The sequence below is a fragment of the Mytilus galloprovincialis genome, chromosome 3 (genome assembly GCF_965363235.1).
Source record: "Mytilus galloprovincialis chromosome 3, xbMytGall1.hap1.1, whole genome shotgun sequence".
NCBI lineage: Eukaryota > Metazoa > Mollusca > Bivalvia > Mytilida > Mytilidae > Mytilus > Mytilus galloprovincialis.
This window is the reverse complement of record NC_134840.1, coordinates 55,998,491-56,017,925: the sequence shown is the minus strand read 5'-3', so window position 1 is coordinate 56,017,925 and position 19,435 is coordinate 55,998,491. Positions and strand designations below refer to the sequence as shown.

At 31.4% G+C, this 19,435-nt stretch overlaps 1 protein-coding gene across 1 annotated transcript in view; it reads right to left on the bottom strand.

Moving 5' to 3' along the window:
• LOC143068384 (DNA-directed RNA polymerase II subunit RPB7) overlaps positions 1–19,381 on the bottom strand; it is a 30,841-nt gene extending 11,460 nt beyond the window's left edge. Inside the window, exons 1-6 of the mRNA XM_076242391.1 lie at positions 19,280–19,381; positions 13,239–13,348; positions 12,407–12,566; positions 11,304–11,354; positions 10,247–10,312; positions 5,962–6,033 (exon numbers count right to left, since the gene is read on the bottom strand). Of these exons, the coding sequence (XP_076098506.1) occupies positions 5,962–6,033; positions 10,247–10,312; positions 11,304–11,354; positions 12,407–12,566; positions 13,239–13,348; positions 19,280–19,291 (471 nt within the window). The 5' untranslated portion in view covers positions 19,292–19,381. The remainder of the gene's footprint in view (positions 1–5,961; positions 6,034–10,246; positions 10,313–11,303; positions 11,355–12,406; positions 12,567–13,238; positions 13,349–19,279) is intronic.
• Positions 19,382–19,435: the final 54 nt, after the last annotated feature.

Below are 19,435 nucleotides of genomic sequence, written 5' to 3'. Positions count from 1 at the left end.
TCTTTCACATTAAGACTTCAAATTGAAGCAAACTTTACACACCTGATAATCTTTTCAAAAAATATTTTTTTATGATGTTCTTTTAGCTGAACTAGTATACACTTTTGTTAAATAACCAGATGAAGCCGCCTCTGAGTGCAGGATTTTCTTGCCAAGATGAAGACCCATTGGTGACCAAAAGTCACTCCCTGAATTGTACATTTATTGAGTGAAAACAAAAATAAGTGCCATGCATGCATGTTCTGTCTTGTGCTTCATGTAAGTTAAATTCATATTTTTTCACCACTATACATGTTTTAAAATTCATAATGATATACTCAAATTATCATTCAACAAGAATGTGTCCCTAGTACACAGATGCCCCATCCACACTATCATTTTCTATGTTCAATGGACCATGAAAATGGGGGGAAATCTCTAATTTGGCATTAGAATTAGAAAGAGCATATCATAGGGAACATTGTGTACTAAGTTTCAAGTTGATTGGACTTCACCTTCATCAAAAACTAAACTTTAGCCTGAAACTTGCACTATCATTTTCTATGTTCAGTGGACCGTGAAAATGGGGGAAAATCTATTATTTGGCATTAAAGTTAGAAAGATTATATCATAAGGAACATGTGTACTAATTGTCAAGTTGATAGGATGTCAAAAATTACCTTGACCAAAAACTTTAACATGAAGCGGGACGAACGAACGAACAGACAGACGAACCAACGGATGAACAGACGGACTTTCAGACCAGAAAACATAATGCCTGTAAATGAGACATAAAAACAACATGACCAAGCAAGGACTATGTATTTGATCTTGTAGTATAAAAGTCTGGCATGTACATATTAAGGAACCAAACATATATTCTTGAACCAATTTTTGAACCAAATATGGTTCTTGAACCAATTTTTCAAACCAATTCTTCTTCCAGTTTTCAATAATATTATACATAAAACATTCTTTGGGTCATAAACTTATACTAAGTCAATTAAATTTGAAATGACTTGTGGATTTTTGCTCTCAGTTGGACACCTCTCACAATTTGAGTTGAAGACATCACACTTTTATTTGGGATTTTTTCCAGCATGTGCAGGGATTTTGTGTAAATGAAAAACCTACATCTCATCCCTTCTTGACCCTGATAAATGATTTTCTTGAAAGCTTTAAAGAACCCTCAGGGAAATACAGTTATAAGAACTTTTCGGAGGATTATTTCAATCTTCAAAATCCCAAGATACAAATTAGTATCCAACATTCTCTACTACATCCACAGATATGTCTTAATTAAAAAATCTGAAAAAGTGACAGTAAATCTACAGGGATTGATTTATTTTCTTGAATTGCTCAGTTTTGTTTTAATTAGTATTGAAATCCTCAAATTTCTATATCAAATGAATACAAATAATGTCACAATATACCCAAATGAATTATTATTTTTTGTCAGTGTCAAATTTTATGAGTTAACCAGATGCTCCACATGGGTGCAGCTTTATACGACCGCAGAGGTGGAACCCTGAACAGTTGAGGCAAGTATGGACACATTCAGCATATCAGAATCCCAAGAATTTAATTTTTAATGAAATCAAATAATGTTCAATTTAAGACCCTTAAGACTTCAATGTGGACCAATTTGATTAACGGGGCCCAAATATTAAAAATCTAAATACATGGTTAGATTCAACATAAGAACCCCATATATTCAATTTTTGTTGAAATCAAACAAAGTTTAGTTTTTTACCCTTTGGATCTTAATGGAGACCAATTTGAAAACGGGACAATACTGTGCAATTGAATATTTCTTGCTATTGCACAAAACTGTGCAATTAGATATTTCTTGCTATTGCGCAATACTGTGCAATTGAAGACAATTCAGCATATCAAAGAACCCCAAGAATTCAATTTTTGTTAAAAATCAAGGTAAGTTTAATCTTGAACCCTTTGGACCGTAATGTAGACCAATTTGAAAACGGGACCAAAAATTCAGAATCTAAATACACGGTTAGATTCGGTATATCAAAAAACTCCAATAGTTCAATTTTTAATGAAATCAAACAAAGTTTAAGTTTGGACCCTTTTGGCCCCTAATTCGTTGGGACCAAAACTTCCTTTTGTGGTCATAAACCTTGTGTTAAAATTTCATAGATTTTTATTAACTTATACTAAAGTTATTGGGCAAAAACCAAGAAAAATGCTTATTTGGGCCCTTTTTGGACCCTAATTCATAAACTGTTGAGACCAAAACACCCAAAATCAATCCCAACCTTCCTTTTATGGTCATAAACCTTGTGTTTAAATTTCATAGATTTCTATTTAATTTTACCAAAGTTAGAGAGCGAAAACCAAATGTCTTCGGACGACAACGATGACGACGACGCCAACGTGATACCAATAAAGGATCAAAAAATTTTCAATTTTTGCGGTCGTATACAAAAGGTCAAAAGAATGTAAAAATTTTATTGTCTTTAGCAAATACCGAAATGAAAAATTAATTTGCTCTAAAATTATGCTTTAATTCATACTAGTAAATGTTATTGACAATACAAAATGTTAATTCATTTAAATAGAAGAGAATATTAACTTGCAAAGAAGTAAAAATTTTGAGAAAAAAAATATATTTCATAAAACTTTTAGGCTCTACCTTGAATTTCATAATTTTATGTCTGACTTTATGACTTATATAAATGTCAACAAAAATGTCAATGATATTCCAGTAACAGCTGTTTAATACTCAACAGAATATGTTTCCTGGTAGTTGTGTTTAACCCTCATGCTGCCAAAGGGACATTTATGGCTTCTACACACAAATCTTGTTGATTGTTTAGAACGTCAAAGGTCCATTGTAAAGTCACAATACCCAGAGGCACTGATACCGTTTGAAGACGGCGCCTAAAGGATGAATTTGGCGGAAATGAAGCAAACTGAATAAAATGCATTATAAGTAAACTTTAAACGGGTGTCAAAAATATGCTTGTTAGTTATGAAATGAAAATTTATTCAACGTGTTTACTAATTATCTAGTTCTTGATTTTCCTGAAAAATGTTGCATACTTTCAAAAAATTTGTTAAAACTTTTTTTCATAAATCTTTCAATCATATTGATATTATCTCATATAATAATCACATTCCTAATAATTAGACATAATATAATAAGTCCTAAAAAAAAGTAAAATTTCATTTCGCGGTGAAATATTAGTATTCACAATGACCGCTTTATTTTTAAAACAGAACTTGCTAATTTCTATAGAGCTCAAGTGCTGCGATTGAATTCCCAGTTTTGGTGGGTTTTTTTTTAAAAGTACACACATCTTATATTGCCATACAATATTTCAATACATTCTTATCCCGTTTCATCACCCATTTCTAATCTAAAAATATTTATTAACATTTGAAAAGGGCCGGGATGTTAAATAAGTAGGTGACACAATGAATTCTATTCATATCCTATATCATCGATATCCTTCCTAAGTGGCCACTTCAATTGTTAGCCATTCATTTTAGATCTTTTACTTTGTAGGACCCACTAGCAATTGATGTATTACACATTAAATTTCAGAGGTCCTTAATATTGCATGAAATACTTGACACTGAAGGTTGAGAAGATAACACTTTATCAATTAACATATTTTAAAGATATTTTGTGTATGTCACTTAGAGTGTGTACAATACATTTGTACAAAATGAAAATTAATTATTATTGCTTCAGGTTCACTTGTAGACAATACAAACTAATTTTAGAGAATTTCTTCCCCTGTTTTTCTTGGAATTTTTTTCCTGTATTCTCTGAAATTTTGAGCAATATATGGTCAACAAAATAATGATAAACATGAATAAAAAATAAGCAAAATGAATATGGATAATAACTTTTAAAAAAAATCCTCGCTTACCAAAACAAGGCTTAAAATGAAATTATTAGTTCGACACGTTTGATACTTTACAACAAAATCTAGTTCATAGAATCAGCTGCTCATAGTTTCCATTTATTTTTATTTGTACAAGCATTGTTTATTTTTTAATTGAGTGCCTTTGTTTTGTTTATATAATTATTTGAGAGTTTTTTTGCGGTATTTATCAATTATAACTAGGATTACGAGGCTAATCAGAAAACAAGGATAACTATATTTTAGTATTTTAGAGGTGGTTAAGAATCATGCAAGCATTTCACTTGACAAAGATAAAACAAAAATTGCCTATACGGCTCGTAGCCTCGTAGAAATTGTTATATCATTTTCACTTTTTTAAAGACAAGAAAGATAAAAAAGATTATTATATTTCAAGGTTAAAAGTTGTATTTTTAAATGATGCTGTATAAAAATTGTGGTTTATAACAATCTCAGAGCAGTAACCTTCATAAAATTACATTTACATCGCTTTTCAAAATTACGGCTACAATGACGCTGAAAATCAGGGACGGCGGGAAAGCGCCGTTTTACAGAGAGGCACAAGTTTTGCAATGTCACAGACAAGAAACGTCAAGATGCTTTTGGCGCGACAAAGCAAGAAAAAAACTCAGCAGCGAGAGGGTTAAAGTGAATAATTTAATTTTGGATGTAACGCATCTTCTGATTGGCTTACGTTAATAACTTATTTTGTTATCAGCCCATAAGACATAATTTAGTCATATGACCGTGACGTCATCAACATTTTTTCATGGTTTTCTACGGTTTAAAATGGAATTTAGAATTAAATTATATGAAATGACTGTAATATTTTTTTTTCTGTCTATTCGAAATAACATAAAAAATGTGGCGCACACTGTTAAATAACCTGCTACGTGCGTTATTCAGTGTGCACCAAATTTTTTATGTTATTTCTTCATAGACAGAAAAAATATTAAAGTCATTCCTTAAATGGTATATGTTGTTAAATTTGAAAGAAAAGACCTGTATAAAATATTTGCTGCTTTTATTTCAAAGAACAAAACTAGACATCTGATTTTTTTTTTTTACATTTGTCATTTCAAAGGACTTTTATAGCTGACCATGCAATTTGGGCTTTGTTCATTGTTAAAGACAGTATAGTGACCTATAAATTTCTATGTCATTTGGTCTTTTGTCTCATTTGCAATCATATATATTCTTAATTTTATATTAACCACCAGTATCAGGCAAAATTTAACACAGCTAAACTAACCAGTCATAGAATATACTAATGCAATAGAAATGTTTTTTCAAAAGTCTGTTTACTATGGATGAAATGATGGGCTGTTTTTTCATTGCTAGCCATTTGAGTGAGATAGAAAAAAATTGAGCACTGATAGCTGTAAAATTATATTCCCTTATGCCTAAACCCAAGTATCCTACGGTGATACTGACCATGTAAATGATCAAAGCTTGCCTCTTAATTCAGATACTGGCAAAGTTATGGAAGGAGACTATACTGATAATGTTAATGATTAAAGTGTGTCTCTTATGGCCAAATGAAGTCATTAAATTAGGTATACATGGTATACTTCCCTCCTTTAAGAGTAGACTAGTCCGACAGATAACCAATCTATCTGTCTGTAGGACAAGACCTCTCAGAAAGGAGGGTAGTATACCTAACCTAATAATGATTTCACGGTTCAGCTAGCAAGCAAGCTTACAAAAGATAGTACCTTTACCTACACACTCCAGGCATTTTGCTGTAAAGGCACTTTACTTATGCCAACCTTACAATGGTTTCAATTAAAGCCTGTTGATTTAAGCCACCAACAAAGTTTACAATTAAAGGCCATCTCATAAGCCCATGCTGACAGTGTTTCCAACAAAAGCTTGGCTCTTAAGGTTATACTGACAAAGTTTATGACTCAAACTTGTCCCTTAAGGCCTTATTGAGTAAGTTTACAATCAACGCTTGATTTTGAAGTCTTTACTGACAATATTTATGACAAAAGTTTGTCTTATAAGGCCATCTCTTTTAAGGCCTTACTGACAAAGTTTATGACCAAAGCCTTCTTTCAAGATCAAATTAACAATGTTGATAACTTACAATATCTTTAGCATCCACTCTTGTTCCTACAATCTTTACTCTAATTTCATCATCTTGTTGTATTACAACATCCTGAAAAAAAGAAGTCAATTTATCTGTATGAATGAAAGAAATGTGAACAAAGCAAACCAATTACACAATAAACTGTTGGCACTGAGATATGATAAATAATAGTTGACACTAGCAGATGCCAAAGCTGCAGGAGCCCATAAAACATGGCCCAATCTCACTTTTCCCACTAAAGACATAAAACATAAACAAAAATAAATTTATGTCTGATGGAACATTCCCTTTCTAAAATACAGAGTGAAGATAGATAGCATATCTCTACCAAAAGCATTTTAGTAACACAAAAGTAACATAGACCAATGTTTGAAACCCATTACTTGTGAATGAAAACATAAACATGCACTAGAGAAAAAAATTTGTGGATAAAGAAATAAAAAATTATATAGACTTATTAATCTATTGTATCAATGGGATGTATTTTGGATATGAATTTTCACCTATAAATATTTTGGAAACCATGTAAATTTGATGAAATCTCACAAGATATATCCTGTAAATTACTTGAAAATATTTGAACAACTACCAATATGTGCCTTTTTAAACCATGTTTACTATTTTATTTTGTTAGTTAATTAAATACGATTCCATTCAACTACAGTTTTGCTTTACAGTGATCAGAATGATAAATATTTGCTATCTAGTTTACTATCATGACTATGGATTCATTTATTTTCTTGGATGGATTCAAGAAAATTTGTACTTTTCATGGATATTGGATTTAGTACTTCCCCCAAAATCTGCATACAAGCCTATAGAAAATTCTGCTACATTGAACTTTCAAATTTGTTGATTATCTATAATAAAATTATCAACCAGGTGCTCCGCAGGGCGCAGCTTTATACGACCGAAGAGGTCGAACCCTGAACAGTTGGGGCAAGTATGGACAAAACATTCAAGCGTGATACAGCTCTGAAATTGGATTGTGATCAAATTTTTGACATTACATGGTTTTTTTACACAAAACAAATGTAAAGATTTTACAAATCAATTAAAGATTTCTTCTTCAAACTTATTTAAATCTAAAATTAAATAGTTGACACAGCATAGGTTTCTGACACAGAATGAATGTGGTCTAATGAACTTAAAAAAAATTTTTTGCCTTTGAGCAATTCACTATGCTGTTGAATATTAATCCTCTCAAAAAAATGTTTGAAGAAATTTTCTTTTTATTTATGAAATCTGAAATGAGAAAAATTTAACACCCCCCCCCCCCCCCATTTTTTTCACATCCCATACCTGTCAACTGACCCGGATTCTGCGGGTGTGACCCGAGATTTTCACAATTCTGAGGAATCACCCGGATCACCCGCCGGGTCATTTCAATGACCTGGAAATTCCGAAAATGACCCGATTTTACCCGTATTTCTTAGCCTTGAGATTGATTTTCATAAGTAATATTCCTTTGAAATACCGGCAAATTCGTAATTCTTCCATGAACATGCAGTTCATCTAGCTATGTAAACTGTCAAATTAAGTGACCCATTAAGTGCATGGCTTCACTTGACAGCTTTGGTGTCAAACACACTGTTGATTAACACCAATTACCTTAGCTTTAGGTCGTAAATAAATTGCCCTGTTGTTTTACAAAGATATTTCAACTAAGAGTTACTTCCTCTTATTTGTCACCATTCAAAATTATTCCTTATATTTACGTTTTATGGGTGAAAAAGATTAAATCATAATAATATAAAATTCAAATACATATTGGAAAATAACTTTTCATTATTTTTATACCTTTATACAATTTTTAAAAAAAAGTTGAAAATTATTTTTTACATTTATACTTCCTTTAACTGTATTACTATATTTTATCATAGTCTAATTTCCTAGTTTATTGAGAGATGACTGTTCATACATGTAATACCTCTACATGGTATGTTTAAAGGCTAGTAGTCTCATTTTAAAATTACATTTGAAATTTTTTTATAGATGATGACAAAAAGTAAAGGACATAAGACTGATACACAAGTTTATAAAAATCTTAAAAAGAGTAATGAAATAATAATAAATAAGATTTAAAATGACTTAACCAAGTGACCATGCATTGATGTTTTGGTATCTTTGATATACATTATAAGAAAATGTACCATAAATACTGAAATTTAGCTCGAAAAAGTTCGTACGCGTTATGACCTGAGATTTGATTCTTCAATGCAGGTCATGACCTGCATTTTCATCGTCACAGGTTGACAGGTATGACATCCCCGTTTCCCTTTTTCCAAAACTGATATCAATTCAAATTTCTAATGAAGTTTGCAACAATAACTACTCTTTTAAATACATCATAAAATATTAAAATGTAAAATAAAGTGCTTGTTATCACTGAATGGTAAAGATTGGTTGGTAGTAAAAGTGAATATACATTGTTTATTGTATAAAACAATAAAAAAAACTTCATCAGCAACATTTTATATTGGCAAATTTCCAATGAAGTTATTTACATAAAGTTATTGGCAAATAAAAATAGAAAATGACATCATAGTCATGTCTGGCAAATGTCCAACATACATTATCTAAAAACATTTTAGATAAGATAAGGAAAAAAAGCTTCATCAGCAACATTTTATATTGGCAAATTTCCAATGAAGTTATTTACATGAAGTTATTGGCAAATAAAAATAGAAAATGACATCATAGTCATGTCTGGCAAATTTCCAACATATATTATCAACTACTATTCTATACAAAGAAAGATAACTCCAATTGAAAATTAATTGCTATTGCACAATATTGTGCAATTAGATATTTCTTGCTATTGTGCAATACTGTGCAATTGAAAATTTCTTGCTATTGCACAATACTTGATATGGAATCCTGATTTGGACCAACTTGAAAACTGGGCCCATAATCAAAAATCAAAGTACATGTTTAGATAAAGCATATCAAATAAGCCCAAGAATTTAATTTTTGTTAAAATCAAACTTAGTTTAATTTTGGACCCTTTGGACCTTAATGTAGACCAATTTGAAAACTGGACCAAAAATTAAGAATGTACATACACAGTTAAATTTGGCATATCAAAGAACCCATTTATTAAATTTTTGATGAAATCAAACAAAGTTTAATTTTGGACCCCCATTTGGACCTACTTGAAACTAGGCCAATAATTAAAAATCTAAGTACATTTTTAAATTCAGCATATCAAACAACCCCAAGGATTCAATTTTTGTTAAAATCAAACTAAGTTTAATTTTGGACCCTTTGGACCTTAATGTAGACCAATTTGAAAACAGGACCAAAAATTAAGAATCTACATACATAGTTAGATTCGGCATATCAAAGAACCCCAATTATTCAATTTTTGATGAAATCACACAAAGTTCAATTTTGGACCCTTTGGGCCCCTTATTCCTAAACTGTTGGGACCAAAACTCCCAAAATCAAACCCAACCTTCCTTTTATGGTCATAAATCTTGTGTTTAAATTTCATAGATTTCTATTTACTTATACTAAAGTTATGCTGCAAAAACCAAAAATAATGCTTATTTGGGCCCCTTTTTGGCCCCTAATTCATAAACTGTTGTGACCTCAACTCCAAAAATCAATCCCAACCTTCCTTTTGTGGTCATAAACCTTGTGTTTAAATTTCATTAATTTCTATTTACTTATACTAAAGTTATTGTGCGAAAACCAAGAATAATGCTTATTTGGGCCCTTTTTTGGCCCTAATTCCTAAACTGTTGGAACCGAAACTCCCAAAATCAATCCCAACCGTCCTTTTGTGGTTATAAACCTTGTGTCAAAATTTCATATATTTCTATTCACTTAAACTAAAGTTATAGTGCGAAAACCAAGAAAATGCTTATTTGGGCCCTTTTTGGCCCCTAATTCCTAAAATGTTGGGACCAAAACTCCCAAAATCAATCCCAACCTTCCTTTTGTGGTCATACACCTTGCGTTAAAATTTCTTTGATTTCTATTTACTTTTACTAAAGTTAGAGTGCGAAAACTAAAAGTATTCGGACGACGACGAAGACGACGACGACCACGCAGGAAGACGACGACGACGCAGGAAGACGACGCCAACGTGATAGCAATATACGACCAAAATATTAAAATTTTTGCGGTCGAATAAAAACTATCAATAATGATAATAATGATTCTACAGTATGCATGTACTAATTTGTCATGTGTGTCTTTTCAATCAATTGCTACCCTTCTACCAATTCAAATACAAGTAAGAATAGCTGTAAGATGTTGTAATTGATCTACTAACCTCATCTTTGGTCTTATAACAGGGTGGGTTAGAATTGGGGTCAAACTCCATGTCTGCAGGAATTGACTGAAAATTAAAATACAATTGTTATCAATACAATTAGTTTTTCCTTCTAAATGTAATAGTTTTAAAAGATTTGGTATCAGGAATATTTATTACATATAGAAAAATAATTTTACATATTGGTTTTAAGAATTGTTAATATCAAAATAAACTGTTTCTTGTCATTTTTCTTCCATCAAGACATTTTCAGAGCAAACTATTTCATTATTATATAAACAAATTTTGTTGATCAGTTCTATTTAGATTGATATAGAGCTTATTTGAAATGACTGACAGCTGTAGAAACGAAAATAACTTGTGTGGAAAAGAGGTCAGACTTTGATAACACTTTTCTAATCATTCTGTTCCAGCTGATCAAATTTTTGTTAACATTTTTCAAATAGCATTTATAATTATTGATCAGTTGATAGAAAAAAGGGTATTTGGTCAGTCAGTTTTGCGATTTTAAATGTCTCCCAAACATCAATATATACTACCTGCAGTTTATGATACCTGCACTTTTAACCACTACTTGTGTTGATGGTATAAATTTTCCTGATTTGTAGGACAAGATTGCACACACTGAAATGTCTTTTTGACACATTTCCTGTTTCCATTCTCAGTTCTATAACTGGATTTTCTTAATTTCACCAAATATGAAATTTTCATGATTTTTAAAAGTAAAATACACTCCATAAATTCAACATTTTACTCAAATAGCATCAATTATTTTGGCTCCTCAGTGGCAGAGTAGTCTAAGTAGTCGAAATAATGTATCACTAGTTTGTTAACACTGAGGTTGTGATTTCAAATCCCGAACAATTGGCAGGTGCACTCAAATCAAAACCTCATTGACCAGGATTTTCAGTTTTCCTACCGAAGGTCAGTGGCTCTCTCCAAGCACTCTGGCTTCCTCCATTAGTTGAAAGTGACGTCAATGAAATATCACAATAATGCAGAAAGTGGCTTTAAACAACAATCAATCAATTTATGTAAATACTATTTAGAAACTTACATGTCTGGAGATAAAGCATGACAGTGGTCCTATTTCTGTAAACAAACCAACCTGAAACAATTTTAAATCTTGCAGCTTATCATTCATATATGTCTGACTAAATAAATAACTGCAAGTGTAGTTTAATAAGATTTTACATTTATGGGTATTTTCTTTTTTGGCAAACATTATCAATCTTCATAACTTAGGGATTAGCAAACAGGTCTGTAAATTCAGAAATTAAAGTGCAAAATTTTATTAATTTTACAGGATGCACAATGCAATAACTAATAAGAACTCATTCTTAATTTTCTGCAGTAGTATTCTATTATACCATTTAGAAGATTTAAATTGCATAACAGTTATAAATCTCCTATTATTGTTCCTTGTCAAATAATTACAATCATAAATACTTGATTTATGTTCTGAATTTTGCAGCCCAATGATTATGAAATAGCACAAATCAAAAGTCTGTATCATGTCAATTATAATATTTTTTTTTAAATACTATCACCATGTCTTAACATAACTTTTATAGCTGATCATGACTATGCAGTATGGACTTTGCTCATTTTTGAAGGCTGTCATGTGACCTATAATTGTTAATTTCTGTGTCATTTTGGTCTCTTGTGGAGAGTTGTCTCATTGGCAATCATACCACATCTTCTTTTTTTATACAAACAAACAAACAAACAAACAAACAAAGTTACAATGTTCAGTTGAAATCTGAACATCTAGGCCCCTTTGATAATATCCTATGCACTTTGAGAGATTCTTTGATCAGGTCAGAATGTTGATGTTCTTTGGCGACCAGTTGCAAGGCTAAATTTTTGTCCCCATCCATTGTATCCTAATTTTCAGTGGGTTTCCAAATTTTTTATGTAACTACAATCCAACATGCCTTACTGTATAAAAGATGAAAACTTAAAAAACCTCAACCTATCATACAGAATAGTCTTTGTTTTGTCTTTTTTCACTTATTTTTTCCGGTAATCTGAACAACAAATTATCAATATTTTCTTTATTAATTTTAAAAGCCTTATCAATGGCCACAGTTTACAGACCTCCTGTGAATGATTTGAACACTATCCAAAAAGCTTTATATTTATCCATTTCTTACTAACCTTGTTTACTTGGGTAACTACAGCATCTAAAACCTCTCCTTTGAATGGTCTGAATACAATTGCTTTATATTTGACAGGGTAAACAACAAATCCTCTACTGGGCTGTATTAAGCCTGCTCCAATGTTGTCTATTGTTGTAACTGCTATTACAAAGCCATACCTACAATATTACTTAATATATACAGGGGATTCAAAATCATTTGTGGGATACAATAGTAAAGTCATTCAGGTTAAGCTGTTTGAAATAGTATTTATTACATATCAAACACCCATCGTCAATAAAATATTACCCTGAATTTTCCCACCAAAGTAGATTTGAGTCTTTGTAATACCATAAGACTTCCTACACTCTGATAAAAACTTTACATTAACTCCTTTTCCCTTAAAATCATTCATTTCTCAAAATATTTGATTTTAATTAATGATATATTTCCATGTAAAAGATCCTGATTGATTATACTAGTGATGCTTGAGGCTTGCAAATAAAAATTAAAGATTCCAAAATCTAAATCAAACATTTATGAGCTAAACAACTGAAAAATTCTAAAAAGTATGGTAAAATATGATAATATTAAAAAGTAGCTTACTCTGTGTATGGGTTTGGCTCATTGTTGAAGGCCGTGTGCTGATGAGCATTATTTGCCAAAAGTAATTACAGAGTTGACTATGATCTACAGTTGTCAACTTCTATATCATAAAGGCCTTCAGGAGGGTTGTCTCATTGATAATCATACCACATCTTCTTATTTTTATACATGTACAATGTATTTTAAAGAGTAAGAACTTATGGAACCTTAAATAAAAAGTTTTTAAAACAAACAAATATGCATACTTTCCTGTACATGTTCCTTCCACTTCTGTGAACAGTTTCTGTTTCACGATATTCAATAAATTAGGACCAAAATATCGGGGATGAAGTAGGATCTCATGTTCCAGAGAAACCTGAAGTAGATGGAAAAATAATTTCAATAACCTTATATCATAAATACATGTCCATAACTTTGTTTTGAATGAGACTGAAAATTTCACTTAATTTAGTATATGAAAATAAACATTAAATATGCATGCATTGAATTTGTCACAATTTTGGTAAACAGCAAAATCAAACTGTGATGGTTTGAAGTCAAATCCTTTTCTCTACTGTATTCATTGATTTCATTTTTAATCTGGATCAAAGTGACGACTTATCTACTTCAATTGATGTGGAAGCTTAGGGTCGTCTGCGATCTCAAGTTTATAATTTATCAAGACTTCCTTGTACTTAAAATTCATGTTTAAGAAGGATTTATATTTTCCAATCATACAAGGATTACTTTTCAAAAGTACATGTGTAATAACCATTCTGTGCAAAGATTTCAGTGGGAAAACAATTGACTTAACATTTGGATTAAAATTTCTCTAAATTTGATCTCATAGATCTTCTGTTATAATTTGATCATTTCAATGAAATAACTTAAAACATCTTCTGCATATACATTGTAGGTATTAGGATAAATTGAAAAAAATAAATGAGGAATGTGACCAATGACTGACCATGGGACACAGATGATGCACCTACATATGCCCTACTTAAAGATAATGTTATAAAGGTACAAAAAAAATGTATATAACTCAAGAACTGTAAGTGTGAGACTACCAAAACTTGAAGTTGATCTGAGTTCTACGGTAATAAGCATTGTGTATAGGTTTTATAACATTTAGATGAGGCAAACTTAAGTTAGAGAACTGAAACTAAAAATCCAGCAATTTCTCAATTTGTAAAAGGGGCATAACTGTAGAACGGTAAAATTGACGCCACCAAAATTCAAACTTGATCAGTGTTTTGTGGTAATAAGCATTGTGTATACCTTTCATAACATTTAGCTGAAGCAAACTAAAGTTAGAGAAGTGAAACTAAAAATCCAGCATTTTTTCATTTGTAAAGGGCATAACTCAAGAACGTTTAAATTGACCAACGCGTCCAAAATTCAAACTTGATCTATATTTTGTGGTAATAAGTATTTTGTATAAGTATCATAGCATTTGGTTGAGGCAAACTAAAGATGGAGAACTAAAAATTCAGCAATTTTTTCGTTTGTAAAGGTGCATAACTCTAGAACAATAATTCTAAAGTGATATTCCCAAAACTCAAACTTGTTCTGTATTTTGTGGTAATAAGCATTGTGTATAAGTTTCATAGCATTTGTTGAGGCAAATTTAAGTTAGAAAACGAAAAATTCAGTAATTTATTCATTTGTAAAGGGGCATAACTCTAGAACAATTTAAGTGACGCCCCAAAAATTCAAACTGGATCTGTATTTTGTGGTAGAAGCATTGTGAATAAGTTCAATGGCATTGGTTCAGGCAAACTAAAGTTAAAGAACAGAAACAACACATTTATTAATTTTTCGTTTGTAAAGGAGCAGAACTCTAGAATGGTTAAAGTGACACCCCAAAAATTCATACTAGATCTGTACTCAGTGTAGTAAGGCTAACTAAAATTAATTAGTAGATTTTCATCCAGATTTTTTTTTTAAATGGGGTGGTTGGGAGGATTTTATTTTTAAAATTTTATTTCATATGAAACCCTCTTGTGATGAGTTCTTCGAGCCGCTGGGATACCTACATCAAATTTATTTTGCTTTCAAAGCTATGGTTTGTATTCCCCATAAAATTAATCAAATGTATTGACACAAATGTATGCAACACAAATTAAAGTATTATGAGTACAGAATAAAATTAAAACTCAAACAGTGTTCTGCGGTTCATAAGTGTTTCTCGTTTTTTATTTTGATATAGATTAGACCTTTGGTTTTCCTGTTTGAATGGTTTTACACTAGTAATTTTTGGGGTCCTTTATAGCTTGCTGTTCGGTGTGAGCCAAAGCTCTGTCTTGAAGGCTGTACCTTGACCTATAATGGTTTACTTTTATAAATTGTTACTTTGATGGAGAGTAGTCTCATTGGCACTCATACCTAATCTTCTTATATCTATTGAAAGTATAATAGGGTTGGTGCTAAAGCAAGATACAAATATAATTATAATGTAAAACATGAACATAACCAAAACATTCAAAAAAGAGTTGTTGTTTAATGACTATATTGAGAGTATTGGGACAGAGGGTGTTTGCTGTTTGTCAACCAAAAACAACAGGGCTTGCTATAATAAAATGTGTATGTTTGTCGACTTTTTTTAACTCAATATATGGTCATAAAAATGATTTACTGAAAGCAGATAAGTTCATAAAGATCTTTTTAAATTTAGTGTGTACATCCAACATGATGACCATGGAAATCGCAATGGCCACCATGTTCAATGGATGTACACACTAAATTTAAAATGATCTTTACGGACTTATCTGCTTTCAGTTAATTATTTTTTAAGTTATAAATTACATCGATAATATATTAATATTTAATAATTAATGTTTAAAAGTCACCAATACATCTATGTGCTAATATTAAAATTTCAACATGTTCAAGTGTTATTCGGTCATTACAAGTGTTATTCCGATAATAACAGTGTTATTCAGTCATTCCTGTTACCCCATTCATGTAGGTGCCTGGCAGTTTGATATGGTCATGATGGATGACATACTGGTCATAAGATGACTGTGATACATGTATCTACATTTGTAGGTGGAACTGGCCAGATATTTCCGAGTAGATGTCTCAGGATGAAAAAATCCAGCACAAATAGAACAGTTGTGGCATTATATTGACCTCAAGACCTGATAGTTGCTCTGATGGATGGTATGCAGCCCGAAAAAAGAAAAGGGGGAAGAGTGTTGAAGACCTGGTGAGATTGAGGGTTCGAATCCTGCTGGTACCATCCATGATTTTTCATTATAATTACTTAAGATTTTTGAAATTTCATAATTTGTATATGTGTTAAAAAATAATTAATGGTCTTAGTCTAGGAAAGCGTCCCAGAAAAAAGCTAAAATAGCCTTGCCAGACGTCATACAGTGTTCTCCCCAGGATTTTTGGATAGCACCAGGGTAACGCGTGACGAAATGAATTTAACAATATTTTGTGTCACGTTGCGTCGCTTATTTTTTTCTTGTTAGTTTTTGTCATTACCTTTTTGCCTTTGTTTTGTTAACTGTGGTACTGTGTTATATGGCCTTTTGGTCAGAAAATTATTGGTAGAAAAAGTAAATCAATAAACTTTTTGTATACTCTAATATCTTGAAGAATAAATAAAAGAAAACACAATTAGTCTTTAAACTAAAGTCACTTCTTATATTTTGATCAAGCCATTTTTTGTCCTGATACTTGTAGTTACACTACACATTCCCCATGTTAGATTTCACCATAACAATCAACTTTGAACAAGATTAAATTTTGATACAGAACCTTCAGTAGATTAAAAACTATTTTCCATAGTTTTAGACCTGATTCTTTTAAACAACAACAAATTATTTTTATAGTTAATACTTTGTTCCACATGTAGAGTACTTATATGAATATATCTATCCACTAGTTCATATTTAGCTATAGTCCTGTTTTGGATTATATTACATTTCAATTGATATAATTTTAGCAGTAGGCTTGTCAGCCCTGGCACAGTTATATATTTTAAAATATATATGGAAATGTTTAACGACCTTGACTTGTTATACAGTCCTTGCACGATCGGAATTATATTTGAAGAAATGAAAAATCTACTAATTTAATATAATATGTTTGTGCATCAATAAAAGTATGATTCTCAAAAATAATTTTCAAAACACTTTTGTTGGTATCTTCTAAGAAAGTTTTTATCCTTAATGTAACATTCAAATATAATTTTGCATTCAATTTGTAATTTATTTTTATTTTCAATGAGAAATTATATTTGAGGAGCATTTATTTGTGATAAGCAAAATCAGGGGAAGTAACTCCACAATTAATTTCCAACAGGCAACTTTTTGACTCAAGACTGGCGTAATAGAGCTCATTAACAAATGTCTGCTTGTCCCTCACAAGTCTGTTATTAAAATTATGACCTCTTCATTAATTAAAACACAAAAGACACATGTACATCGATTAAATCCAATCATCAAGGTTAACCTCAAAAGGTAAATCGATCACGTGGTGTAAACAATCTACCTGTCAGATCTGGATTAAACTGGTTAGAACTGGTCAATTTTCATGTAAAATTTTAAACCTCACGGAAAGTTGAACAAGTCGTCTCAATCTTTACCGATTTATGATTATTTTACCAAAAACTTTAGCACCACGGAGAAAAATTATACATCGCGGCAAGAGCGATACCACCGCGGTAGAAAATTATACATCGCGGGCCCGTGGTCCTTTAAGGGCCTGGGGAGAACACTGGTCATAATTATTTGGACTAGTCTTTATAGTCATGTTCAGTTGATGAAGCCTATCCTAAACTTCTTTCAGAAAGATTACATATGAAATATTGTAAATTATTACTAGGTGTGGGGAAAAGAGCAACTAACCTTGCCACTCTTTCAGAACTTGGGAGATTTTCTTTACATTTTGATATCACCAAATCTATGATCAGAAACTGGCACAGGCTTGAAAATTTGGGTTCATCCTTTCCCTTACTAAAAGATGCATATTTAGAGTCAAAGCTATTATTTGAATCAAAAATTCCCTCTTGGTATGGATCATTAAACTATTTGCAAAAAAAAAATAATGGGGTTGACAGTCTAGTCTTTGCAAGCAACTTTAGATTCAAAACTTTAATTAAAAAGTTTTTGTATCAGCACTATGAAATACAGTGGAGAAACCAAATGCACAATTGTGCTGATGGGAAGCTTTGTAGCTATAGCACTTTTAAGACTCGTTTTGGTCTTGAAAAATATCGATTGCGTATTTCTTCTCACAGACTAAGAATTGAACAAGGTCGCTATCAGGGTACTCTCCAACAAGACAGGATATGTCTCAGGTGCACCTCAATTGAAGTTGATGATGAAAGACATTTTTTATTCTCGTGCACATCATCTCAAGATAAGAGAAATTGTTTAAATTTCACTATTAACTCACTATGCCCAAACTTTATGCATTTGATTCCTAGCCCAAAACTGATATGGCTTCTTAATGTAGAGAATCTTGATATCTTAATACATGTATCTGTCTGTGAGTTAGTTGATAAAGACAAAATATAACTTGAAAGATAAATATTTAAATCAGGCTTTCTGCACTAGGCACGAGGTTGGCATGGTGGGGTATAGGACACATGGTATAGTTCTGTTACCTTTCTGTTTGTGATATTTTTTATTAAACTGGTAATATTTTATCCTATTCGTAATATGTGCACTTTGGCATGTCAATTAGCATTGTCCCTTGGTGCCTCTTGCAGTTGTGTCACTTTAAATAGTACTGACTCCTCTGCACCAGGCACGTGGATGACATACCAGTTATGTGCAACTTCTAAGTTCTTACAATATCTTTCCATATCATTAGTGTCCCGATACACATTTTAATATGCACCCACCATGCCATATAGCACCGTCCCTTGGTGCCTCCTGAAGTTCAGCTAGATAACTTCAGCCTACTCACTGTATTCTTTTTTTGTTACTTTCTAGAGGTGTGCCTGAGACGAAGGTTTTATGTACAAATGTATACTCCCATATATATATATAATAATACATGAAAACTGTTGTTTCTTATTTGTGTTTGTAACTATGTATACTGTATTGTTTATTATATTTGTAAAATAATAATATTATAATGATATTATATTATGCTCCTTGTGAGCCCATTTTATGGAAATAAAGCATCTTCTTCTGTTCACAGCGCTCTTCATATGTTCGTGTCACATAGTTTATAAGTTAACAACACTTTTTGAAGTCTAAAACATGAATACAAAACGAAAGTTTTATATTTAAACGAGTAAAGAGGGAGAGTTTGCGATAATTGTGTATAATTACGAGCTTACATGAAAAAACATTGTTTGCTGAAGAAATTTCACAATCGGTGTAAAATTATCTCCCCTTTTTCTGGTACCCAAAGAAAAGTTTCTAGCCAAATTAACATAAAATAATTCGTAAACCAGTAGAGTTAAACTGGTTCTTAAGCAGAAATTCTGTTTTTG